Below are 26,784 nucleotides of genomic sequence, written 5' to 3'. Positions count from 1 at the left end.
GAATACTGAGCAACAAGCAGCTATTAGGGCTTGTGACTCAGGCCAGATACTCTTCCAGCCTAAGCTGCCAGAGCCACAGAACCAAGAGGCCAGCAAGGGGGCTTGGCTGTGTGGGATGACACAGGAGTTTGTGACAGCACCTAAGGGCTCCGTTTGTCATGCAAAGTCCCTGTTGGGGCTCAGGCAATGGCCTTTTGTTTACATCCCTTTCATTTGCATACTACCAAAATAATTCTTAGAACCTTAACACCAACTCCAATATGCTGCTAGGGCTGTTAAACACATTTATTCCAACTGGAAACTCATTCAATAAATATGCATTGCAATGTCATATCAAGGGAAGGGGGAGATGAGTGTGGGTAGGGGAGGTTTTCATCACAGTCATTTGAATAGAATCACTATCACATGGTGATAATAAAAAGCAGACTGACTTAGTTTCATTATTGTTTAACTTTACTACAAATCACTGACTGCACCTGGACAGACCACTTCTACCCTCCCCCTCACCTTAGTATATCCACGATGTATCCAATGGCTACTAGGTGCTAGCTACTCTGCCAGGCCCTAGAGATACAGCTATAAACAAGTCTCTGCTCTTAAGGAGCTTACATTCTAGTGAAAGACAAAGAAACAGATGACTATGATCCTAGCTGATGGCAAGTGTTATGAAGAAAATTAAAAAAGGGAGGATAGTAGTCACTGACCAGGTGGCAACTTTGAATTGGATGTTTAAGGAAATTTCAGTTATACTGTCATGAAGGGCCCAGCCATGCAAAAACAAGGGAAGAGCATTTCAGGGAGAAGACACAGCTAACACAAAGGTCCTTACCAGTATGGAAAGGGCACAATGAGCAAGGGCTGGGATGGTATGAGGGTAAAGAGGCAGGTAGGGGCCTATATGCACTGCTTGGGAAAAATCATGTGGGTAAAGATGCAGGTAAGTTGGAAGATGTGTTGTGGGAATACGAAGGCAATATAGTCTCACAGCTTCATGGCCTGGAGCCATCCATGATGACTGAAATGTGAGCAATGGAAAGGTGCTACTATGAGGGAGAAATGGGAGGTGGAAATATGACCAGTACAGTCATGACTTCAAGCTCAAGTCTCAGTGTTTTATCAAGTGTGGCACATCATTGGGCGTCACCTGACTTTTGGGTGGCCTGGAGTCAAGGCACGAGGTTCAGGAAGAAACTAACAGAGGATAAAAGAAGACACCATCAACAAATGGTGACAACCTCTGTGAATGACTCTTGGATAGAAAATGTATCTCATTCATCGCTATCACCCTAAGTCTATTAACTAATTTTAAGCATAAACTTTAGGCAAGCCCTGGGCTAGTCAGCAGAAACACAGATGAATGAGGCAGGGCCTTAGCCCACAAGGGCCTGAAAGCATTTGAGAAACACTTGCTGAATAACTTAATTATGTATGTAATAAAGAATTTGGCTTTGCCCCAGGAGAGATTTGGACTTTGTCCCCCATTCCTGAGAGATAACCTATAAACTCTTAGAATTTCTTGAGTGATGGGAGAGTCTTTGATATTCATAGTGGGGGCCCCTCAGACAACACCTGATCATCTATGACAATGAGATAATTCCCGGCCACATGTATTAGTCTGACCTCCAGGAAGGGGGCAGTTAGAGACTGAGTTCAACCAGGTGATTGTTAAGTCAGTGCCTATGAAATGAAACCCCAATAAAAACCCTGAACACCAAAGCTCAGGTGACCTTCCCTGGCTGGCACTATCTTACCTCTCTAATCATTTGACATAAAATTTTGAAAGATTCTGAGAGATTTTCATTTACAAATGATAAAACTTCAATCTTACCTCAAAAGGGTAGTAATTTCCCCTTGAAGTCACCCAACTAGGGGAAGAGCTACTCTAGGACTCAGTTCTTGGACTGAGAGTTCTTACCACTTCATTATACAAAAGTTCAGTGGAGCGAAGAGTTTGGGGATATTTTTGAAAAGTGACATATCTCCTAGATGAGACTAAAGACCCTCGGGCCCAGGGTGCTTGCCTCTCTTTGGTCCATTCTAGAGCCACAGGGCCTTAGGCTCCATAAAAACTTCAAGGTGGATTTTCTACTAGACCTGAAGAAAGGAGGGAAGGGAAAGAAAGGAAGAAGAAAAGGACTCCATATATCCCACCCAGGCCTGTAGGTATCTGACATCTGTTCCATCCTAGAACCACCACAGTTTAGATCAGTGGGCTTTGGAATGGTTCTTCATTCTCCTGTGTCTCTTTCTAGCTGTTTACCTGTGGCTGCTGGGTGGTTAAGGGTCTCTGAGGAGACAGGACAGGGGTCCTGGACAGGAGCTGGTTCATCTTGCTGATGACTAGTTCGGTGATGAGTTGTTTGTCTTCTACCTGGTGTTCCCCAATCAGTGGCATACTGCAGTCCATGACCTGGTGGAAGACATGGCTCAGTTACGAAAGGGTCTGGAGACATGAAAGGCTTGGTATAGTCTTTCAGCATAAGAATGATTTAAGCCAGCAGAGAGAGGCTGGGGATGAAATTGGTGTTCTTCTCTTCAGCTGAAAGCATGTTCCTTTGCAAAAGGGGGACCTTCGTCCTCTTTTTCTTCAAACCTTTGTTGTTGGCCTTCCCCCAACCTTCACCTAGGCCAGTACCCGGTGAGGTCAAAAGATTGATTACTGAAGATAGTGGAGAGAGCTGGAGATCAGGATAAAGTATAGACCCAGGTCTCAGACGTTTGCAGGGAGAACCAGAAATACCCGAAGGCCATTCCCTTAACTGTCTGGTTAGGAGCAGGCAGTTTTCATCTGACTTTTTACCCACACAATCTGTGTCTCCACACATACTCTAACCATTAAATAACTAGATCTCTGCCTTTGCTCATGACCTGGGATGACTTCCCTTTTTGCCCCAATTCTGATTCTTTCTATACCTCAAGGTCCAGATCAATGTTTTCCCACTTTAGGAAGTACCTGCCTGCCCGGGATCACAGATTCTGTATTCCAACTCTCATTTATGGATGACAAAACTGAGGCCCACACAGAGAGGGGAGGTGTGACCAGAACACTACATGTCAAGCACACCAGAGGAGATTCTGATGCCCACTTTGGACTCCTCACACTAATCCTCTGAAATACCACCAACTCCTGGTAAGGAGCCTTTCCCACTCACAGGAAGACTGGGCAGAAATGTATGCAAAGGATTCATACTGCCACTGACTTTCCCTTTAATACAAAAAAAGAAAGTCAGCAAAGTTGTGTTTGAGTACAGTTTTCTCCGAGGGTCACTGAAATTCTACAAATCTATATCCAGGAGACCTGAGTACTAGCCTAGGTTGGGACAATAATTCACTCTGTGGCCTTGGGCTCAAGTTCAGGGCATGAGACCTCAGTTTTCTCACCTGCAAAGTATGTAGATCAGATTAAATGATTCTTTCTGAGACTAAGAATGGTAAAAACACTAGTCTTCCCAGAGGAATAACATCTGGCAAGGATCCCAGGAACCCAGATCAGATAACTCTTACTCCTAGGGTGGGTTAGCCTAGCTAGTTGGAAACAAGAGATCCCCACTGGTGGAGGTGTTTCGCTATGTACATTCACTGGTCATGTCCTGGGAGCCTTTCCATGACCCAGAAGAATCTAACCCAAATGTAGTATGGACCGCCCACATAGTTAGCAAGCCAAGAACTTGTCCTCCAGCCTTGGGAGTTGTCTCTTATGGAGACATTCCTTGGGCCAGACTTACCTCAAAAATGTAGTCTTTTCCATCTTTGCCATGTACAGCTTTGACTGCGCAGATGTCCAGGCCACCAAACATCTCAGAGCAGGTGTCTACCCACAGCTTGTACCTGGAGGAGATGGGAAGGTATCCTGAAGATGGGGCAATAGCTCACATCGAGTCTACTTCCTGGTCACACTCTCCTTGCTGCCTTGGCCCCTACTATCACCCCTCCCCTGTGTGCCCTCCTTCTATTCCCATAAGCACATCTTTAGTGCCCTCCAGCTTTGCTCTCCAGATCCTACTTGTCTTTCTAGGCACAGAGCAGGTCTTAGCAACTCTAGGTGGCCTTTCCTCAGCTACTGCAGCCCACAATAACTACTCCTTTCTTAAAACTTCTGTGGTATGTTTAGTCTTTATCTCCATAATTTAGCACATAACCCAGTCCTACCTGATCGTGCTAACTGACTGCTTGGGCCTTGGTGTTGTTATCTCTCCTGTCTGATTAGAGGCTTCCTTTGGGCAGGACTCAATTCTTACGCTTCTATATCTATGGAAGGCTCACCCTGGCTGGCCTAGGAACTGGACTCCTTTTTTCACTCACCTGTCTGACATGGCAATCTGCTCCAGCATTGCAGAACCAGTGTTAGTCTTCCAGTTCCCTGAGATGGATGTCCTCCTACAACAAGGTCCCACCAAGATAGGAAAGGTGGTAAGCCACACCAGCAAGAGGAAGGCATGAAACTTTCCAGAATTTTAGCTCAAAATTGCTTTGCTCATCTGCTTCGCCCACAAAGAACCCAGGGTCCTGCCTGCTGAGCCTAGCGCCTGGTTGCCTCTGCCAAACCCAGCCTAAAATGCTCTCCTCCTCTCTGCAAGAGTCCAACCCACTGCTCTGGCTCCATGGAGCTGTTCTGATCTTTCAACCAGATAAGTGCTTACTCTCCTAAGAACCCCAATAGGACTTTGCCTGTATCTCATTTATAATCCTACATCTACCTTTTACTTTAGTTATTTCATGTCTTCTGTCCACAAGCCTGTAAACCACTTGAGGGTATGTGTTGTTTTATATTCCCAGCAGCCTATCCACTTAGTTTCTGGGCTGACTTTGTACAATAGTCCCCATGATCTATGGTTTTCATTTTCCATGGTTTCTGTTACCTGTGGTCAACTAAAGTCTGAAAATATTGAATGAAAAATTCCAGAAATAAACATATCTTAAGTTTTAAATTGTGCACTGTTCTGAGTAGCATGATAAAATCTAGTGCTCTGTCCCACTCAGGATGTAGATCACCTCTTTGTCCAAGTATCCACACTGCATACGCTCCCCTACCCATTATTCACTTAATAGCTGTCTTGGTTATCAGGTCCACTGTTGTGGTATCAGAGTGCTTTTGTTCAAGGAACTCTTATTTTACTTACTAATGTCTCATTCACCTCACTTCATCTTATCGCACAGGCATTTTATTATCTTACATCATCATAAGAAGGGTAGGTACATATAATATTTTAAGAGAGAGACATCATATTCACATAATTTTTATTAGAGTATATTATTACAATTGCTCTATTTTGTTATACTTATTGTTAATATTTTACTGTGCCTAATTTATAAATTAGACTTTACTATAAATATGTAGGTACAGGAAAAACATAGTTTATATACAGGTTGATACTATTCAAGGTTTCTGACACCCACAGATAAGGGGGAACTACTGTATATACAAACTGAATTCTATTGATCCTGGGAACACCCTCAGAGTTCTTGAGACTATATCCCAATGGCTTCTATTCTTGCTCACTTATTTATTCAACAATTGGTTTCTGAGGGCCTATAGCATTAGCAATGTGACCCTGGACAAGACAGTTAACCTCTTCAGGTTTAAGTTGCTTCACCCATCAAATGGAGCCGATGGAATCAAATTACCAACCTATAACCTCCACTATAACCTCTGCACCCTCCACCCATGAACATGTGTTAGAGTCAACTAGTCTTGGGTTACATAGGAGGCAGATAACCCGGTTTCTGGTTTTGCATTTGTTCTTGACTGGGTGACCTTGAGTGACCTTCACCTGACTGAGCCTCCCTTATCCCTTTGTAAACACAGGTTGCTCAGAATTTTCAATAAGCTGTAAAATAGCAAAAGTATGTCTTTTTTAATTATTAATCTTCACCGAGACACAAGGAAGAAGGTGGAGATGCCCTCGGGGACAGAAAAGCCCTGCTCCCACCAGTGACAGAATCCTTATCACTCGCTACTGACTGGAAATTGATGTGCTAGTCTCCTTTCAGCAGTTTCCTGGAGCACCCTCCCTAGATATCTGATTTCAGATGCTGGGAAACCTAGTACAGCTAGTTTTTCAGAGCCCTGAGGTGTAGTGAGTTGACTGATGTGGTAATACATTACTGACTGCTTTCCAAGGTTCTTTCATTGCAAGCCCCCTTGTGTGAGCAGGCTGGTATTCTTGCCCTCACTTTATAGTTGGGGATTCTCTTATGCTTTATTTCAATCGCTTTTGGAAACCCTAGGCCTTAAAAATGTGGCATGTCCCCCTTTTAAGGATCAAAACACTCCTGCTTCATTGTCGTAAACCTTGTGTTTATTTAGGGTATTTTAATATTCAAGGATAGGAAATTTGCTTTCCTAGGTGCCTGAACATATTTATTTATTTTTTTCTGATTATTTTAGATAGTTTTTATAACGGTCTTTTAAATTATCTTGTCTTATATTGTGAATAATTTTAAAGCAACCCTAAATTCCTTTCTGAAGCAGAAAGACTATAAATTATAAACTTTTAAAAAGTAGGAATCTAACAATAAAGGTAAAAAAAATTATATGCCTCAATTCTCTGTAAGAATTGTTCCCTGAATACTTACTGGGTGCTTACTACACGCCTATTACTGCACAAAGCAGTGGGCCTACAGAGATGATGCTATCATGTCTCCTCAGAAGAAAGGGAAACAGATCATATGTATGAAAAGGATTAAACTATAGATATGAGAAGTGAGTACAGGGAAAGGGCTCCTTACTAACTCCAGGGGTGGGGAGTAGGACTAAAAAGGAAAGAAGGAAGAAACATGGAAAGGATGGGTAAAGAAAAGGAAAGCTGCTCAACCTTGAAGTCTGCTGAAGTCCTGAGTGGCAAAGATCAAATTCATGTATTATAATGTTCTATTTGTTGTTAATACACATGCACAACCTAAATTTTTTCTAAAAGTAGGTCAGTATTTCCAAAACTGGAATTATAACCATTGCATTCTTATGTATATTACAGAAGATTGGGAAGTCTTGAAATCTTTTCTTTTTCTTAATTCTTTATTTTTTAATTTTAATTTTTTAAGTTTTTATCTACATTCTAACAGAGGAAACCTTTAACTTTCCATTCTGGCAAATGAACACAATTATATGGAGAAATAATCTATTCTTATAACCACTAGGCATTTAATGCTCTGTAGTATTTTTAAAGCTATATATTTTCATCAGGAGTGTTTTAACTTTTTCTGTGCTCTGGCAGTCTGGTGAAGCATATGGATTCCTTTCCTTTCAATGTATAAAATATATAAGATGTGTAAATGTATACAGTAAAGAACACAAGATAACAAGAAACTCAATTATTTAAAATAATTATCAAATAAAGTTAATAAAATATTAAACAAATCTATGATTAATAAAAATGTTTCTTTATAAATAACAAATGTGTTCACAGGGATAAATGTACTGGCAGGTCTAATAATTACCATGATCCTTTAGTAGTGGTAACAGTACTTGGTATTCAGAGACATCTGCCACAACTGTATAAGAATACACAAATTTCTGTGATTATCTTTAGTGACACAGTCATTCATGCTGCTGCTGCTACTACCATCTGTTGCCTTTGGTCAGAACTGAGGAGAACACCATATTTCACTTAAAGACTAATAAAAATAAATATTAATTTTATTTCTCATTTTAGTTCATGGACCCCTCCTCTGACTGGAAAGGATCCCAGGCTAAGACTCCCTGATTTGAATGGCACCCTCATTCTGTTCTCTCTGTGGGCCAGATGAAATTAAACTGAGAGCTGGTTGCTACCTGGAGGCTCAAGGATTCTCCATTGGGCTGGGGAGAAAGTGAAGAGTACCTGCTGGGAACCCACCCCCACTCACATGTAAGCCTTGTAGTTGTTGCCTATCTTCTGGACCCGGATGTCATACTTAGCGTCAATGAATGGCTCTGCTGTGGCATAGGTTTGGGTGAGGGCCACCACACTAGCAATGTCCTGGAAATCGTAGTGGTTTTCCACTTTGACCTAATGTTGGGGAAAGGTAGAGAGGGAGGAAAGGAGACATACATATACACACACTGAGAGTCACAAAAACCCGGGGACTCCACACCCGTCAAGATGTTTCCCATCCATATGCAAGCCTGGGTATCACATCTCCCTAGGAAACTCCTCCCCTCTAGCTTCCCTTCCTAGACTCTGGAGCCATGCTTACTGCAAAAGGCCCAGAGAACCAAGCAGGTGGCCTGCACTCTGCTTGTTGAAAAAGGCCTTTTTGGATAACACTCATGTCTTCAGAGAGGCCAAATCCCCTTCTCCTTAGAAAGAATTTCTCAACAATGGGGTGGGGGCAGGGAGAAGAAAAGTCCACAACCAGACTCTGAAAATTGCCCTTCTTGGCCTCAATCCCAAAGCACATCAGGCCCCCAGCCTTACCTTGCCCATGCCTGAGTGAGCATGGCCAATCTTCACCACCACGGGGAACGTGGGCAGGGTCAGCTGAAAGCAGAAAAGAAACAAAAGAATTGGTCAGAGTGTGTCTGTCTCTCTGTAGAATGTTACAAATATTTTTCTTGGGAACACCCTTGGAAGAGCCCTTTAAAGAACTAGCCCAATCTATGTGCTTTATAAATTAAAACTCTGAGGCCTGTAGAGTGACGGTGACTTGCCCAAGGTCAGAGCATGCTAGTGGCAGATCTAGAAGGGAACTCCGTTCTCCTACTTGGTACTTTCTACATCTTTAAAACTCATTGTTTCGACCTTTTTTTGCATTAGACAAATCCTGGACAGGACTGGACCTTAGCCAAAAATAATTTGAAAAAATGCATCTTTGAAAGGGTCAATTTTACTGTATGTAAATTATACCCTAGTAAACCATAATTACAAAAGGAATACATCTTTGGAATTGTAATGACCCTTTTGTCACAAACCTTAGTATCTCCCCCCCTCAAACATCCAGTTTTCATATATTGAACCTGTCTTTTCTCCCGCCATCAGTCTCTTCATTGCTCACCAATACCTCAAGCTCAATCAACAAACAGCTTAGTATGCTAAAGCCTATTTCTGTCCAGCTTAGGGTTTGGAATAGAGCTAACATAAAAATTCAACATGTTTATCATTTGAAAAAGATCCTTAAAAGAGTAAAGTCTGCCTTGAGGTAGCTGTATTTTAATAGATGAATAATTAAAAACTTAAAGGAATTACCTTCCAAAAATAGGAATGTAAGTTGTTACAAAATAGTGAAAGAAGTAATTTGGTACAGTGGAAGAAGGAACATGAGGCTAGACGTCAGGAGACTTGCATTCTAGTCCTTTCTGCCACTGACTTTCTACAAGTCACTTTACCTTACTGAGCTTCAGTCCATTTGCTGATGAAGAAACTGGATTGGATGCTTTTTGAGATTCCATCCAATAACACACCAGACTCTGTATTAGACTCTTCATACACTCACACTTTGTATGAAGAACCAATTTGGACACCAAATCTCATCTTCCTCAGTGAGACTCAGCTCTCTTTCAAACATCTGTCCTTCTTTTCAAACATCACGGACACATTAAAATGAAAAGATGACTTTTGAAGGAAATAATGTTGACTGAAGAAAAGTCAGATTCCCATGGAAATCCTGTAGACCAGGTACTGGGAGTGTCTAACCTGAAGATTTCAGTATTCCTGGCTAAGGCAAGCTGAGGTTGGCTCAGAGCTTCAAGGGGCCTTGGAAATCATGTAGTTCAACCCTATTTTACGAAGAAAAAGGTGAGGCCTAGGCAGGTAAAGGAAGCAAAGCTGCCTAGCGTAGAATCAGAACCCAGACTCCTACTTTCCAGTCTAGCACTATGTTCTGGCAGAGTGGGCAAGGCCCCAGACTCACTACACTAGTCCAGTGCTCTGCTTCTTCGTTTTCTAAGTTGTGTGACCTTGTTATAAACAAGGTGGGGCAAAAGTAGGTTTACAGTTGTTCACATGGAAAATAATACAAGAGTAAATTGTGCTTCATGTACTCACAACTGTAAACACATTTTTGCCCCATTCTTTATAAGACATAATCTCTCAAGTGAGTAGCAACATGAGTCGGTATAGCCTAGGATCTGAAGAGGGTCTTGAGGTCCCAGGTTTGTTCTAGGGATACTCTGTGTTTTGAGTCTGCACCCAAAGTACTGTCCTCAGCCATTTGCAGTCTGAGGCTCTGGGTATGCAAAAGGGTTTCCAAAGCTGCTTTCTGACATCTCTCCCTACTTCCCCCTACCCTCCAGCCAACGGAGCCAAGACACACACAAACACACACATACCCCAACTTTCTCTTTTTCCATTACTGTTTACTGTTGCTTTGGAGCCTTCTAAATAGGGCATTGAAAACACTTCCTGCAGCTGAAAGAAGTCCTGAGTAGCTTGTCTCATTCCCAGTGTGCAGCTCAGCAAGGGGTTCGTCCTTCTCTGTCACTGTCTCTTTTGCCTGTTGTAATTCTGTCTGCCTATGACTGCCTGTCTCATACTCTGTTTGTGCCTCTCCTCACTCTTGTTCCTTCTGCCTGAATCACAGTCCCTTGGTCTTTCTGCCTCTTGCATTTGTCTTTATTGCGCTTTTTGCCATGACACCACCCCTCTCCCAGTGCCTTCCCTCCACTTCTGGAAGGCTTATAATTGCTCGGGCAGGGAAACAGAAGCTAAGGGCCTCTCCTGGCTTCCTTCTTCATCTTATTGAGGCTGCCAGTCAGAAGGGCGGCCAGTCCCGGTCCCGCAGCCTCAAGTGGCCTACAGCCAAAGAAGGGCGGAGCCCATGGGGCGGGATTGGTCCTAGGTCCACCTCATTAAGCCTAGGGCGAGGGGCGCGAGCCGTTCTGAAGGAGCCCTGGAGGGGCTGTTTGGTCCACCAAACCCCAAAGGCTTAGTTGGGGCTCTGCAGTGTCATGCCCCGGAGCCCCCAGACTGTGCCGAGCTGGGCGCTGTTGCTGCGGCTGCTGGCATTGCTGCGGCCGCCGGGACTGGGCGAGGCGTGCAGCTGTGCCCCCGCGCACCCCCAGCAGCACGTCTGCCACTCCGCGCTTGGTGAGTCGGAAGGCCCCGGGAGGTCCACAGCAGGGAGTGGTTGTGTGTGATCGGTACGTGACTGAGCTGTAGACCAGTGATCTGGAGGGAAAAGGAGGAGCTCAAATTTCGCCCCAGTTGCCTCCTGTTGGGGCTGATGGGTCGGGCAAGACCAACACCATAGCAACCTTGCAAGCTCAGTAAGTAGAGTCCATGGCGACCCCCTCTCCCCGTCCCGCCTATTGCAATTGTTTCATTGAACACATCACTAGAACTATCCTGTGATTATTCTAAATTACTGGATGGGGGAGGGGGAAACCAGGGGCCAGAAAGTTGGATTTTCACTACAAACGTCCATCTTTTGCCCCTTCTCTTCCCTCTGCTTGGAATGTCCTTCCCCCCATCCTTAAATTCCTGGCAAGTTCCTACTTATTCTTCAAAGTCTTAGCTATCTCCTTTTCTCTGAAGGCTTCCTGACTCCTTGGTGCTGCCACACAGCATCTCCTACATCTTTTTTGCTCCCACTGTGCTGTGCCGTTAGACTGAGTTCTGCAGGATTGGGTACCCTGTCTTAATCATGTTTATGGACCTAGTACCTAGTGTTAGGCCAGGCACAGAGGAAAAGCTTCATAAATTGTTTTTGATTAATGCCCAAATGGCAAAAGATGAACCACCTCTGTGCAGGGTCATATCATTTATTAATTCAATAAACATTTACTAATATCAATGTTAGGCAGACTCTGATTTAGACATTGGGCTATGCCAGTAGATGACCCCACTGACTGCCCTCAAAGAGCTCCTCCTCCCTCCTCTATCCTGATGCCCACCTCCACCCCCTGGCACTCAGAAAACTGATTGCCTCTGGAAAACTAGACTCTCAAAACTAGCAGATAAAGTACAGAGATCGTAGCACCTAACAGGCCTCACTGCACAAGAGGAGTTTCCAAGTCCCCACTTTTTTACATCATCTTCCTCACAACCCGAATTCCCCTACAAAATTCTCCAGGGGCCCCAGGTCATCCAGATCCCAGATGGATTGCTCCCACAAGTTGCTGAAAGCTCCTTCTTTTCACTTCCTGTGCAGTGATCTGGGCTAAAATCTCCAGTGAGAAGGTAATTCCTGCCAGTGCAGACCCTGCTGACACTAAAAAAATGATCCGGTATGAAATCAAACAGATAAAGGTACATGGGGACAGGACAGGGTTTTTATCCCCTGGGATTTTGGGAGGAGTGGGGTCTGTGTTCTGGGAAGGGTGGGGCTGGAGGTCAGGCAACCTGGCTCTGATCCTGGGTGTAGATGCTGAAGTAGAAGTGGATGACATGTTGTAAGCAGGGCCCACAGAATTTGAGTGACAGTGCAGGATAGGCCCTCAGAGTCCCTTTAGTCCTAGGCATGGGGCTGCTGGAGGTACTTCCCCTCTCACTGGAATAAATCAAGGTTCAGATTTTTTTTTTAAAGAGAGAAATGATCCAGTTGAGCCATCTGTATGCATCAAATCCTGAACTAGATGTTTGCTTGATTTTTTTTTGATTGAAGAATGAGAAGTTTTTCCTGTTAAGATATAAATTTCACTCACTGACCCAATACTGCTATTTTGTAATTGCTTTTCAGATGTTTAAAGGGTTTGAGAAAGTCAAGGATGTTCAGTATATCTATACACCTTTTGATTCCTCCCTCTGTGGCGTGAAACTAGAAGCAAACAGCCAGAAGCAGTATATCTTGACTGGTAAGTTAAAGAGCAGCAAGAGGCCCCAATAGGCTCTGTCCTAGGGACAGCAGCCAAGGAAGAGCCAGGGCTGTCCTTGACTCATTCTGAGCAAGTGACATATTCTGAGCATAAAACAGAGCTGTGTTACTAAGAGGCAACCTCTGAGTTGGGAGAGGCTTGGTAACTTCCCTTTCAATGCAAGAGTTCTCATTACAGTGATCTTGGCCACTGCTTCACTATTTTAAGGATGGGTTGCTCTCCCAGCCTAGGGCAGCTGGTTCCATTCAGATTTTATTTATTTATTTTTAGAGAGAGGGGAAGGGAGGGTGAAAGGGAGAGAAACATCAATGTGCAAAGAAATACATTAATTAGTTGCCTCTCGCACACCCCCAACCAGGATCTGACCTGCAATACAGGCATATGCCCTGACTGGGAATCGAACCGGTGACTTTTCAGCTTGCAGGCCAGCACTCAATACATTGAGCCACACCAGCCAGGGTTCAAACAATTATAGTTGGTATAAGGATTCTGGTATTTTGAGCCCAAATCTGGCCCTCTAAAACTGCTCCTTGTGGATTCAGCTCTGCCCTCGGCTCTATAATGATCCCTTAGAGGCCTGAGGATGACAGATGTGAGCACTCTAGCTCCAGGTCTGCGGGCCATGGTTCTCAGCCCCTCCTATTCTGGTCACCTTCTCCAATGGAATATAGCCTGTCCATATCCCCTCCCTGGCACAGGACAATAAACTGGATACAACGCTACAGGAGAGGTCTTAGTTTCACAGAGTAAAGGAGAATTGTGTGTGTGCAACCCCACCTCCCCCAGCACACACATTGTAATACTGCAACCTATGATGGCATTAGCTTTAGACAGCCACTCTTGACTCATAGTGAGCCTGTATAGCTAACTCACACCCCAGGGCCCTATTCTGGGGTATAGTAAAGCAAAGCCTTAACAGGAGCTTTGTGTCTAACATGGTCTCTCTCCATGCACTTGGTACGTCTCCTCCATGCTGAGCAGGTTGAGATATAACAAAGAACCACATAAGACTATGACTCCGTAAGTGAAGAATCTGTGTGCATCAAATGCTATATTATTTAATACTATATTATTTTGTAATTCAGGAAGAAGGTATCTTGTACTACAAACAGTTAGGGAAGCTTCATTGTAAAAGTGGGCTCTAAATTAAAGCCCTTTGTGACCTAAACACTGCTGGCCTCTCCAGCTTTGTCTCTTACTATTTGTCACTGACAGTTTCCAGCCCCTCATTTGTGGTTATAGAAGGTATTTGGCTGGACTGTGCACCTCCACCTTTACGCAGAACAGTCCCAATGTCCAGAAGTCTTTCCCCCAACTTGTCTGACAGGTAAACTCCTGGCTATCCTTTCAAGGCCCAACAGGAGCATCATCTCCTCTTAGACACCTTCCTTGCCCCCACCCCTTCCACAGACGGAGATAATTGTGCTTATCTTTGTCCTTATACTGCATCTTGTATATAATTACACAACAGTGTAATTTTTGCCTACTTTTCTGTCTGACCTAGTTGTTTTTAAGCTCCTTGAGGACAAAGAGCCTGTCACTTATTTCTGTATTCCTGGTACCAGGTCTAGTAGTTGCTCAGTAAGTAAATGATGAGTGACTTAAGTTCTAAGAGGTGTGGGCTAGCATAGTCAGGGATGACTTTGAGGATGACGTGGTACTGAAAAGGGTCATTGGAAGATAGGAAAGAGTTTGAAAAGTAAAGAAGAGGAACATTTGTATTAAGAGGAGGAGAGACCAAGATAGGTATCAATGGGGCAAAAGATTGGCCTATGCAGATACTGGGAAGAATTGAAAAGGGGAAGGGACCAATTATTTATTGAGCATCTTCTATTGGCCCACTACTGTGCTGAGAGTTTTACAAATATTTTCTCACTTAATCCTGACAATAACCTTATTATTCTCATCTTTCAGTTGAGAAGTTACATGACTTTCTTAAGGTCACACAGCAGGAAAATGATAGAAAAGAAGAGGGTTCCACCAAGAGTCTCACTTTAAAGCTCATGTATTCTCTAGTACCATGATTAAGGAAAAGTCCTTATCCCACAACTCTCCTTTGTACAAACATAATCTTTGATGTACAGATTATAGAGGTCTTTCTGGCCCCTTCATTGAGCCCCATGTCACCACTGCCACAATGTGAGAGAGAGAGAGAGAGAGAGGGGAGGAGAGGAGAGGAGAGGAGAGAGAGAGAGAGAAAAGAAAAGAAAAGAACTACATTGAAGAGGCTGCAATTCTGGGCTTTTCAAGGTCCCAGGGTTTATGGAGCTTCACATATTCCTCATGCTAGGTTCTCCTCCATCTCCCCTTGAAGGTCAGGTCCTCAATGATGGAAAAGTCTTCATCCACCTTTGCAACTATATTGAGCCCTGGGAGAACCTGTCCTTTTTGCAAAGAGAAAGTCTGAATCATCACTATCACCTGAATTGTGGATGCCAAGTAAGAAAATGTCCATTTCCAAGGTCTTCTGTGGGTGGGAATGGGTCTTAAGAGTTGCAGCCTCACCCTTTATGTACTCTTTCCTTCATGCATGCACTATTCACCTAGCATAGTACACTTGAGATCTGCCATGGATCAGGCACTATATGAAATTAGAGATAGAGAAGCAATGTGGTTCACAGTCCCTGATCTCAAACTACATAATATTTTGGTAGGGAAGGTGGCCATCATCTTAAGGCAAAATGAAATAGTATAGCTACCTTTGAAACATAGTCTACTCTTTGCCAGCCCCTCTAATGGTCAATTTATTTAAAATATTTTATGTAGTCTTCATAACAAATGTATGAAGAATTAAGATTCCTATTTTAAGGTGAAGAAATTAACGCTCTATGAAGTAAAGTAACTTGCTCAAGGTCAGTGGTAGAGTAAGAACCTTCAGGTTGGTCTGACCCCAGAAATGCCATTAGAGAGGCAGTATTGCATGTGGGGAGCACAGGGGAAGGAGAACTTGGAGAATTTTGGAAACTAGGAAAGACTTCATAAGGCAGGGGCGTTTGGGCTAGGCTGTAAGGATATGTAGAGTCTGAAAGGAAATAAGAAAAAAGATACCCTACTCACTTTGATGTTTGATGGCTATGACTGTAGATCACCACCTGCTACACAGTGTCCTGCACCATTGCGGCCCCCAACGAGTGCCTCTGGACAGACTGGCTGTTGGAACGAAAACTCTATGGGTACCAGGCCCAGCATTATGTTTGCATGAAGCATGTTGATGGCACCTGCAGCTGGTACGAGGGGCACTTGCCCCTCAGGAAGGAGTTTATTGACATCATCCAGCCCTAGTAGAGAACAGTGACAGCCACAATCCTTCAGGAGTCCTGAAGACCAAGCCAGTTCTCCTTCCCTGCAGAGCTCGGGCTATCACCACCTGCCTCATTGCTGCCAGCCGATGGGAAGTACCAAGTGGACAGTCTGGCTAGTATTAGAACAGGGCTAAGGCATGTTCAGCTTACATCTGGACCCCAGCCCAGAACCTGTCAAAGTCTAGGGAAAGTAGCATGACTTTTCTATCATACCCTCAGCCCTTCTCCCCTGCCTCCCAAACCTTTTCAGTCTAGCCAGTACCTATTACTGAAAGTTTTAATTCTGGCTTAGAATCAAAATAGTTTGGGCCAGAACTATTCCCTTTTCTCTCTAGGAAAATGTGTTTTCTCTTACCTTAATTGATCTGATAGGGAAGAAATGTTGAATGTTATGTATATGAGATGGTATAGCCTTCTGATGTACAATACCAGAAGACAGGTTAACAGTATCATAAACAGACTGCTTTAGAAGAATGAAAAGAACACTATACTATGGCTGTATATCCTCAACTCCCATCTCAACTCATCCTGATCCTCTCATACACTTCCATCTGTTTAGGAAAGTGACCTGCAGGGGCATACAGTCATTCAATATGAGACCTACAATGGCCTAATCTCCCTCTGCATGCTGTTATCTCCTCTACACCATTCCTGGCAGAGGATCTGGCCCAGTTAGCACACCTCTTCTGATAAGAATAGACTTAGGTTTTGTCTCTGCAGGTCAACTATCCTTAATGCCTCCAACTGATGTCCATAGGGCTTCTTTTCTGTTTCTTTAGAAAAGTCCTCTACTAGATTACTGATGTCTTAATTCGTACTTGAAAACTTTCTTTTTAAGCCAAAAAAAAATCCTTTCTCTTGTAGAGTTAAAATTCCCCTTTAGGTCTTCATACCTCAGAGAGATCTTAAGAGGTCTTTTTTTGAGAGCAAATTTCAGGATAGCGGATAGGACAGGAATACACAAGAGACCTTGAGGGAAAATGATGGTAGATGGAGAATGTATTTTTGCAATTTTTTTCTTTTCTTTCCCTCCCTCCTTCTCTCCCTCCCTTCCTTCTTTCCTTCCTTCCTTCTTTTAGTGGTCAGCCTTGCTAGATATTACAGCAGGAAAAATCCAGCTTCACTCCCCACCCTCCCTTTCCTTAGTCCCCTTAGCACTGTGTCTTGGATTCCCTGAGAACTCCAAGCACAGACCCCTTAGGGTTCCAAAGCCTCTGCAAGGCTTCCTTGCTTGTCCTAAAAGGAAAAGTCCTGATGTTGATCTCAAGGACTTATTAAGGACAAGGGCTAAAGTTCCAGAGCCTCTCACTGGGGAAGCTCTGAAAAGATGAAGAAGGTAGTTCTTTTCAAGGCCCAAGGTTGTTGTTATTAATCGTCTATGTGTTGCCTGCTGATAAGGAGGGCCATGGACAATATGCCAGAAGAAAGCTCTTGATTCACAGAAATGGTACAAATGGAGATCCCTTTTGGAGAAAGGAGTGAGAGGGGAACACACACGATCTCTGTCCCAGGGTACACCTGGAATGCTATGGCAGAGAGTCTTCATTGGTGCGTTAAGCACCATCAGCAACTCACCAGGCAGGCCTGGGACAGAAAGGAAGAAGGGAGAGTGAAGTTGAGGTCTCCATGGAGGAAAACCCACAGCAATTGCCTCCATACCAACCAACCATGCCAACTCTCTGCTTCTGATATCCTTGGATGGCCTCAGAGAAGGCATAATGTTAACCTAGTCTTCTCACAATCTTGATGAAAGCCAAGGGAATGGAAGGTCCTGGTAGTAGTAACACCTGACACCTGAAGGATGCTTCACACTTTTCCAAAAGGCTATTACTTTAAAAAAATCTCACTTAAATTGTTTACCAAATTAAACAACCTGGTTAGAAATAATTATGCCCATTTTACTTTCCAGTTGGGAAAGTGACAAAGTGGGTTGATGTAACTAGTCCAATGACGTGGCAGAGTCAGGGTTAGAACCCAAAGCAGTAGATCTTTTGATTAATGCTCCATAGGTTTGCTACTTTTTCAGTTTGATAAAATGCCCTGTTTCTGCTCTTCTCTATTCTATCTCCAGATTTTGGAAACAAGGGGTCATCAGCTAAAATCCAGCCACTCTGGCCACACATTGCAGGTCTGCAGTTCAACTGCAACGGAGTGTCTCTGAGATTGAGATACTGGAGCCCTCTTCAGAGCCCCAGTGTTAGCATATGATTAAGTTCAGAGTGGAAACAGTAAAGGGACTGAAGTCCCCACTTGATCACATACCATTTCTTTGTGGTTGGGGTAGTATGTCTGCTCAATGAGTGGAAACTTTTCTCCTCCCAATGTCTTATAGATGGCCACCAGCTGGGCAAACTGTGAAAGAGAGGCAAACATTTCAGCTTATCTAGACAACTTATAGAACAAACTAAACAACAGTCTTTCAAAAAATATTTATTGAACATTTGCTTTGCTGAGGGTTTTTTGTAAAGTCCTCTGAGTATATAAAAGATGTGTACAATTCCTATTCTCAAGGAATGTATTCTGTAATTAGGGAAAGGAGAGAGTAAACTAACATTATTCATTCAGTGCCTACTCTATTTTAATGATATTTCATTGAACCTCATATTAAATTGAGAAACTACATACTTTATCATCTTCGTCTTACATATGGGACTCAAAGAGGGTACAACTGCGTAAAGTCAGAGAGCCGTAAAGCTGTGAAGCTGAGATTAAAATTAGGGTCTTTAATTCCAAACACCTGCATCTCTAGAAATGGCAAGTGATGAATTGAAGCTGGATAGATAACATGGGCCAAATCTTGGAAATTCAAATGCCAGGCAAAGAAATGGTAGCTTTTCTCTATAGGTGGTATGAAGTCATCAGAATTTGAGCAGGGCGTGTCGTGAATGAAGCTGTTCTTTAGGAAGATTTTGATAGTCATGTATATAGGACAGACCCAGCATTTCTGGGACTTACTACTCATCTAAGAACTGAACTCAGCTGGGTCCTTTACCTATGAGAAACCAGAATAGCTCCATGAGGAAAAGGTGAGGTATACATACTTACAGCATCAGGACTGGAAGGCCTCTGGCAGACCTCTAGCTCCCTCTGCCCAACCCCCAACTTAATCAGTGAAGCAACTGAGGCCCAGACAAGTCCCTTACCCAAGGTCACACAGTATTTGAGCCAGATTCAGAGCCAGACCCCTTTATTCCCAATTCATAATTCTTTTTATTCCTTCAAATAACTGCCTTTCAGGCTCTGCAAAAACCATGCTCTTGCCCCAGGAAACACACAGTACTTTCCTACTCAATTCATTCACACCCACACCCCGCCCCCCATATACACACCCATCCCAGTGCATTGGCAGCAGGGGTAATTCAGCATCCTTCCTGTAGTGCTTCTGGGTAACTTCACAGTCTAAGCAACAGATTTTTGGAAACAGCTAGAAGGAAAAGCTGCCTTCTATTTTTCAGAGAAAGGAGAGCTAAAACATTTTCAAAAGCTCAGATCCTATTCTTTATAAGGGTTATTGGCACATGAGCCAGTGGGGAAGAGGGGGCTAGAGTAGTAAAAGCTCAGAACTGGGTTATTAGAAAACTGAAGACTTCTGATTCTTGTTCTCCCTCTAGCTTGGTAGGTATACTTTGGCAAATGATTTTTCCTCTCCAGGCCTCATTTTCTTCATGTATAAAATGAGGGCATTGATTAGTTCCTCAAACTTTTTACCACAAACAACATCTTTTGTTATATATCCTCCTGTACTCCATCATCAAACTGTAGTTTAAGCGATCACCTGTTATGGTCCTTTTGTGAGCAAAGAATTTTTTTACTGCGTTTGAAATGCTAGAAAACACTGAAATTTCTGGATCGCTTCCCTTAGTAACACAGAGTTGGTGACTCTAGATTTCTGAAAGTATAATTCATGGAATCTCAAGCCCCTAAGATTTTATTATTGAAAGAGACTTTAGAGAGCTCTGAACCAAACATCTCATTCTACAAATGAGGAGACAGGCTAGAGAAGAGAAGGGAAGGGAAGCCTGGGCTCCCAGAACACGCCTAGAATTGAGGCTGTCAGGTCTCTTCTTGCCTGGTGCATTCTTTGTTGTACCCTGCTGTCCTCATCATTCTATGGCTCTTCGACTTGTTTTCATTATCAAGACCAACCCCTCATACCTTTCCTGCCTCCTCTGATTCTATCTACCACCTCATCTGATCCTTAAGTCCTGCCTGCCCACCTCAGCCTGGCTGGACTCCTGCTCTGCCTGAGTTTCCAAGGCTCTTCAGCATTCCTAACCAGCTCTGCTTAACGACCCCTGTCCTGCTATAGCCCACGCCCTGGCATGGTATCATGTGAGTCTCTATCTTCCCTACATGTGGGAGACTTACACAGGCACCACACTGATGCCAGGACAGCCCACGGCAAACTCCCAGAGTCCTGGAACAGCCAAGACTAAAACAGTAGCCAGTTCCCAAGCACTAGTTGGGTCCCTGGGAGCTCACCCCATCCTCCTCAACCTTATCTCTAACAGTCCCTGTCTGTTCAAGGTACTGGGTTTGGCACCTAACTCCTGCCTCCTTGGAAACTTAGATTAAATCACAAGCACATAGTCACCAATTAAACAAATGTAATATCTGATAAGGGTTATTTCCTCTATGTATAGGCAAAAGAATGGATTTGGGAGCTGGGGGTGGTGGTTTGGCAACAAAGAGCAAGATAATGTTCTTTATAACCACTCATCCAATGAATCAAGAAAGACTTCTTGGAAGAAATGGGATTTCAAGATCATCCTGAATTTAATCATTTATCCTTACCCCTCCTGGAAATAAAACATTTAATTCAACCCTAGTGCGTCTGTCTCTAAAAAACCTAGAAAGAGTGACAGGGATTTCAGATATATTTGCAGCAGTATAGTGTGGAGATGTTCTTGCTTTCTCTGGAATGCTCCTTTCAACGATAGGTCCACTTCTCCTTCCAAAATCCCAGTGTGCTCTTTGACCAATTTATGAGATACAGATGTGCTCAGAGACACAGTGACATAAGGTAGAGCACTGTCCAACCAACTGAGGCCTTTCCTCACACCAAGCTAAGATATTTAGAAAATATCATCTAAATGATATTTTAGTCATCATCTTAGAGGAACCCCTCCTCTCATAGTCACCAAATTTGTCCACTCCTATTAACAGACAGAGAGCAATACAAGTATATAAAATGCCATTAGTTTGGCAGCTGCTTAGTAAAAAGGAAGGGAGAACTTGGTGTCTAGCCAGGGAGCCCTGCTGTTCTGATGCAATGCCAAAGGCAATGTGCTGAGTGAGAATGTGAATGGGTGAGAATGTGAACCCTCACCAGATCCCAGATCCCAGGAGTGGCAAAGTCCTAGGCACAGGCTCTCTGATCCTCTCCTCCCTGCCTCTGGCACAGTTTTTTAAAGCATAAAGCAGGGAACCAGTTTCTACAAGAGGTCCCAAATTCTAGGGGACTCTAACAGCCAGAATGGCAAACTGGTGGCAGGTAATATTATTCCTAGTTTACAGACAAAGAAAGCATGGTAGAGGGGGTTTAGTCAGAAGGCTGATAAGTGAAATCACCCAGAAAAAGCTGACAATAGCAGAATTGCCCTGTGTGGCTATAAGGGAGCCAAATTCTAACAGGTATTAAAAAGACTGGGGGAAGCACGAGGGCATTATGTGTAGTAGGGATGTCACATGACAGGAGAAAGAGGAGGTCCCTAGAATGAGGCTTGGTGAAGGCCTCATAATGTGTTCTTCTGCGAGTAATAACACACTCAAATCACAACACTTTTAGCTTGTTTCTGTAAAACTAGGATTCCAGATGCCTTAGGCCACATAGAGGTAAAGGCTGAACAAGGTGAACCCAACCTTCCTTCTTAACCACAGCAATTCCCAGGTCTTTTGACACTTTCTCTCATACTGTTGATTCCTCCTGGCTTTCAAGGGAATGGGTAAACTTTGAGTTCAGGTGTGAAAAAAAGATCAAGAGCAGAGGCAATAGGTCTATTTCATTAAAAAACAAAAACAAAAATAACAACAACAAAAACCACCCTACCATCTTCAGGTCCCTGAGTGGTGGAGAAGCTTGAGGTCCAGAAACTTCAAAATCAGCCACTGGTGCCATGACTCGTGGCAAGCCAGTATGTGATAGCTGAAATTTGATTTTTGGAAAACAAGAGGAGGAGGATGTGATTAGGGGCAGGCGTTTCCTTCTGAGAGGGCCAGCCTGCAGCAGCAGAGCTATTGGACCTGGGTGGTTTCAGCTGTCAGAGGGGAGGCCAGAGCGCCTCAACAGCCATCAAAGGTCACTCTCGCTCTTAGCCTCACTCTTTTTCTCTGCTCAGAAGTTTCCACTGCCTCCTAGATTTCCAGACAAGCCAAGGAAGAGAACAGCAGCTTCTTCCTCACACAGTAACTTAATTTATGTGAGTGACAGTGCAATCTAGAGAAATCCTGGCTGTGTAACTTTGGTAAGTTAACATTTACTGAGTCTCATGTCTCTCTAAAAAGTGGTAATAATGATAATAATATCATCCTGGTAAGGTCAGTGTGAAGATTAAACAAAATAAAATAGGAAAATCTCAGATGTTGGTGCAATATAGTAAATGGTTTCATACTCCTTACTTTCCTTTTAAATTTTCATATATCTACCATGAAGGGTGGAGACTTGATCTCTAAAGGCACTTATAGCTCATACAAGTGTCTGATTCATACTTGTGTGGATAAATCTGAATGTGAGGTTGTTAAAACACTCGGTAAGACTGTCACTAACATCCCTCTGAGATGGACTATCTCCTTGGTCCCCACTGGCCTCAAAGCTTTCCAATAGATAGACCATTCAAAGGCAAGAAACAAGTATTTTTATTGTTGCATCCTATTGCTGAGGGCAGAGCCTACAGACTTGTAAGGGCTTCTACACAGAATTTTGGTGTGACTTTGCTGTGAACCCAAAGGCCCAGTGTGCAGCAAAGGTGCCCCAGCCTGTGATGATACCGTTCTCTTGTGAGAGCCTGCCCTTCCTATGTCCCAGCTGATGCTCCTTCCCACAACCTCTCAGCTAGTGCCTACCTGCATCTTGTTTACCAGTGGTCCCTCCTGGTGGACTGGGAGATACACAACCTGGATCCTCCCCTTTTACCTGGGAGGAAGGAGACCTCACTTACCACCCACGGCTTGTCACAGAAGTTGTAAATGGATTCAAGTGAGTTGATGCTGGGGAGGCCTGCATACTGCATGCCAATGATCAAGTGGCGGAAGTCCTCATTCTCTGCCATGCCAAATGCATGCTGCCGGATGAGCACAAAGTCTGGTCGGAAGGACCTGGTAAGAACGTAGAGGCAAGTTTGCCATTAAACAGCACCTCAAGTCATGTCACCTTATCTCCCATTTCCAAAGCCCAAAGTAGAGAAGAGTTCTTAAGGGCCACCTGATCCAAGCCTCTTACTTTATTATTCCTCTTCTTTATGGACTAGGAATGAGACATTACGGCATATCTCAAAGGAGATTTGAGAAACATATTTCTGAAATTCCTATTCCTCTGGGTTAAACATGGCCTTTTTCTAAGATGCAAATATCTTCAGGAAGGAAGAAACAGATCCTCACACCTTAAGTGAACAAGATTTTCCCTGTCACTATGGGTCAGTGTGAAAGCTGAAGCTCCTTAAATCTGCTCCTTAAAATAGGCAATGCCCTCATCATGCCCCCAGGAGAGCAAGAGTTCAGGCTGGCTGAGACCAGATGCCAGACTTCCCAATGTTGTTCTTCCAAAGCGGACACTAGGGAGAGGTACAAATATTTTTTTTGCAGGATTGAGGTTGAGCAACAGCTTCAGGAAGCACTAAGAGTACAGAATGTCCCCATGCCTGGGAAGGCTCCCTGCATTTCACCTCTAGCCAGCAAAACTCTTAGCCACAGCTGATCCACAGTAACAGGGCCCCTGTCTTCATACCCTTACTCCTAAGGAACCTTATCTTCTTCGAGATTGAATTCTGTGGCAGCATCCATACTCAAGGCTCTAGGATTCAGCAGTTTCACACCATAGCAATGACCTACCTGGTTCTCTGCTCAGGCATCCAACGAACCCCTACCTACAGCTCCAGCCCCAAACAGGCTCAGAGATCAGTCTTTCAAAGTGAGATTGGTAGGATCCTTCCTCAGTCTCTCAGAAGATTTAGCATCAAGTGCTGGAGATGCTCTGACTTTCAAGTCCCAATTCTGAGAAACTGGCTCCAGCTGTATGCCTAAGACCAAACCTCATATCCCGGTTATAGGAATGGAGCTCTAGACTTGTGGCTAGTTCTTGAGTTCCTAGCACCTGGAAGGGCCTGCCTTATTCTTGCCAGATCCCTCCCAGCACTCTGTTACCACCTGGTTTGTACATGCATCCCCATAATCTACCTTCAGCTGGAGAAACCCACTGTCTCTCTTGCAGGATGAACATCTCCTTTTCTGCCCTCCTCCTTAGTCTCTAGGATAGATGAACTCAGGATGGACAAGCTCACATTTTCTGTTGTTAGGTTCTAGATACCTAAGTTTTGCCTTTCCTGTCACTGTCCCAGTTCTTATTAGATACTGGAGGCCTCAATGTCAAAGTACTACAGATTGAGATAGGGAAGAGAGTAAAATGAAGACTCTTCCTGGAGCAAGACTCTGATATCTGAAAACCTGAAGCCATACCAAGCCCCTGGTAAGAAGAATACTGTGGAAATCATTTCCTCCAATCTAGAATTCTCATCACCTCCCTCATGGAACTCTTGTATTACGTTTGATCATGTATGTATGTGCCCAGCATACTACCTAGCATATAAGTGCTCTGTAATTGAAAATTTTCTTGCACCCACAATGTCACTTCTGACTCTAGGTTTTCCTGTCAGAGTTATGAGTTCCCAGGGTGGGGAGTACAGAAAGAACACAAGATGAGGAGTTAAAATAATTCACATAGAATACAGGGTTCTGCTACCCACTCACTTTGTGAATTTAAGCAAATCAATGTAAAATAGGAAGTTGAATTAGATAAGAGGTTTACAAACTTTTTTTTAAGGTTGTACAACTTCTTTTATTTTTTAAATAAGATTTTATTTATTTATTTTTAGGGAGAATGAAAGGGAGGAAGAAAAAGAGGTGAGAAACATTGATTGGCTGCCCTTCACATGCCTCCAACTAGGGACCCAACCTGCAACCCAGGCGTGCACCCTGAACACACCAAACTGGCAACCCCTCTGTCTGCAGGACAACACTGAACCCACTGAGCCATACAAGCCAGGTCCGAACATTTTTTAAAGCAATTAAATCCTGATTTCCAGGAAAATATATGCAGAGATAAAAGCACAGAGCTGCACTGGTTGAACTGGGGCTAGAGTTCCAGGACCCCTCCGACAGAAATTTAGTTACCTCTAAGTAAACTCAGTCCATGAAGCTTTCACTACCATTGGAACAAGAGCTCCCTGAGGGAGTAGCTGGTTTTTTCTGCCTCCTTATATACACCATCAAGTTCTGCACACTATACATAGCACTATTATCCCACTTCAACACTTGATTTTGAAACTGCCTCTGCAAGCCAGAGATGATAACTTGGAGACAGTAACAGTAACCCTGAGGACAGAAGACCTTACCGTACAACCTTTGTGCCATTCCGGAGTACCTGCATATCCACGGCATAGGTCCCATCTGCATGGGCCACCAGGTTGAGATCTGAAAATTCTGCCTGGAAAATAATGGTGAGGATTAGGAAGGTAATTTCATGTTATATAATTTGACTATGGTAAAAAAGTAAAAAAAAATTATACTAAGGGATAAGTCAACAGTGCTGACTTTGCCTAGTCCTCCACATAGCAGCAGCAACAGCAGCAACATCCCTACTACCAAACTTTTTATTTATAGTTTTCAAAGCCTTTTTCCAAACTGATCTCATTTAACTCATAGTAACTCTATGAGGCAGAAGAAACAGAGATAAGGAGCAGTTGAGTTACTTTTCTAGACAAAACAAAACAAAACAAAAACATATTGTTGGCAGTGACAGAAGCAAAACGCAGGTCTTCAGACTCCCAGCCCACCAGCATCCTTTGTGCTGCCTCTCTGAGAACAACATGCCCTTTACCAGTTTCGACATAAAAGTACTAGGCTTTAGATTCGGCAACTGGGTTTTTGTTCTGCTTTCCCCTCAACTAGCTGCACAAGACATTAGGCAAGTTACTCATATTCTCTGGAGGGAATGGTCCTCCCATGTATAAAATGGGGAAAAATGTATCAATCCTGTCTACCTAACAACTTATTTTAAGAAGTAAATGCAGCCCTGACTGGTAGCTCAGTTAGTTAGAGCCTTGCCCCAATATGCCAAGGTTACGAGTTTGATCCCTGGTTAGGGCACATACAAGAGTCAACCAGTGAATGTGCAAATAAGTGAAACAACAAATTGGTATTTCTCCTACTCTTTCACGCCAATTTTTAAAAATTTTAAGAAAAGAACTGAATGTAATAATGGTTAGGAAAGTACTCTGTAGATCACAGCATACTGTGCAAGGAATGATAACTTCTGTTATTACCTAGAAAATACATGCATTGTTTAAACTGGGTATTTCCCCCTACCCAAATGGATCTAATTTCTATTTATCAAGAAGCAAAGAATAGAGGAAGGTAAAAAATGACCTTTTCAGGAATTCATTGCATTAAAACAAGGAGGTGTTCTTTTCTAAGTTCCCTCTGAAGTGTAGCCTCAATCCCAGAGTAGTCACCACTCAAGGCAGCATACAGGAATGGCAA

General features: G+C 43.4%; 2 protein-coding genes across 3 annotated transcripts in view; one reads left to right on the top strand and one right to left on the bottom strand.

Annotated features, from left to right (window-relative positions):
- The window catches only part of SYN2 (synapsin II), a 185,400-nt gene that overhangs the window by 16,415 nt on the left and 142,201 nt on the right, over positions 1-26,784 (bottom strand). Inside the window, exons 3-10 of the mRNA XM_037050762.1 lie at positions 25,638-25,729; positions 23,190-23,346; positions 18,295-18,384; positions 8,397-8,459; positions 7,846-7,988; positions 4,303-4,377; positions 3,726-3,828; positions 2,261-2,410 (exon numbers count right to left, since the gene is read on the bottom strand). Of these exons, the coding sequence (XP_036906657.1) occupies positions 2,261-2,410; positions 3,726-3,828; positions 4,303-4,377; positions 7,846-7,988; positions 8,397-8,459; positions 18,295-18,384; positions 23,190-23,346; positions 25,638-25,729 (873 nt within the window). The remainder of the gene's footprint in view (positions 1-2,260; positions 2,411-3,725; positions 3,829-4,302; positions 4,378-7,845; positions 7,989-8,396; positions 8,460-18,294; positions 18,385-23,189; positions 23,347-25,637; positions 25,730-26,784) is intronic.
- On the top strand, positions 10,768-18,281 carry TIMP4 (TIMP metallopeptidase inhibitor 4). Of its 2 annotated transcripts, none has more exons than XM_037050781.1 (5): positions 10,768-11,003; positions 12,067-12,095; positions 12,595-12,709; positions 15,045-15,169; positions 15,815-18,281. In XM_037050781.1, exons 1-5 carry the CDS (start codon positions 10,865-10,867, stop codon positions 16,010-16,012), a joined length of 606 nt encoding a protein of 201 aa, XP_036906676.1. In that variant the 5' UTR covers positions 10,768-10,864; the 3' UTR covers positions 16,013-18,281. The 2 variants fall into 2 exon arrangements, with proteins under 2 accessions (XP_036906676.1, XP_036906668.1); XM_037050773.1 differs by having other exon boundaries at positions 12,067-12,164.

The sequence above is a fragment of the Sturnira hondurensis genome, unplaced genomic scaffold, assembly GCF_014824575.4.
Source record: "Sturnira hondurensis isolate 20B ecotype Veracruz unplaced genomic scaffold, ASM1482457v3 Scaffold0000867, whole genome shotgun sequence".
NCBI classification, from domain to species: Eukaryota; Metazoa; Chordata; class Mammalia; order Chiroptera; family Phyllostomidae; genus Sturnira; species Sturnira hondurensis.
This window is presented reverse-complemented; position numbering and strand designations above follow the sequence as displayed.

Bases quoted from the DNA above. Each gene is read 5' to 3' on its own strand.
- TIMP4 (XM_037050773.1), top strand. From the start codon at position 10,865: ATGCCCCGGAGCCCCCAGACTGTGCCGAGCTGGGCGCTGTTGCTGCGG. The intron at 12,165-12,594 runs GTACATGGGGAC...ATTGCTTTTCAG, and splicing joins ATGAAATCAAACAGATAAAG to ATGTTTAAAGGGTTTGAGAA. The intron at 15,170-15,814 runs GTAAGAAAATGT...CTATGACTGTAG, and splicing joins ACCTGAATTGTGGATGCCAA to ATCACCACCTGCTACACAGT.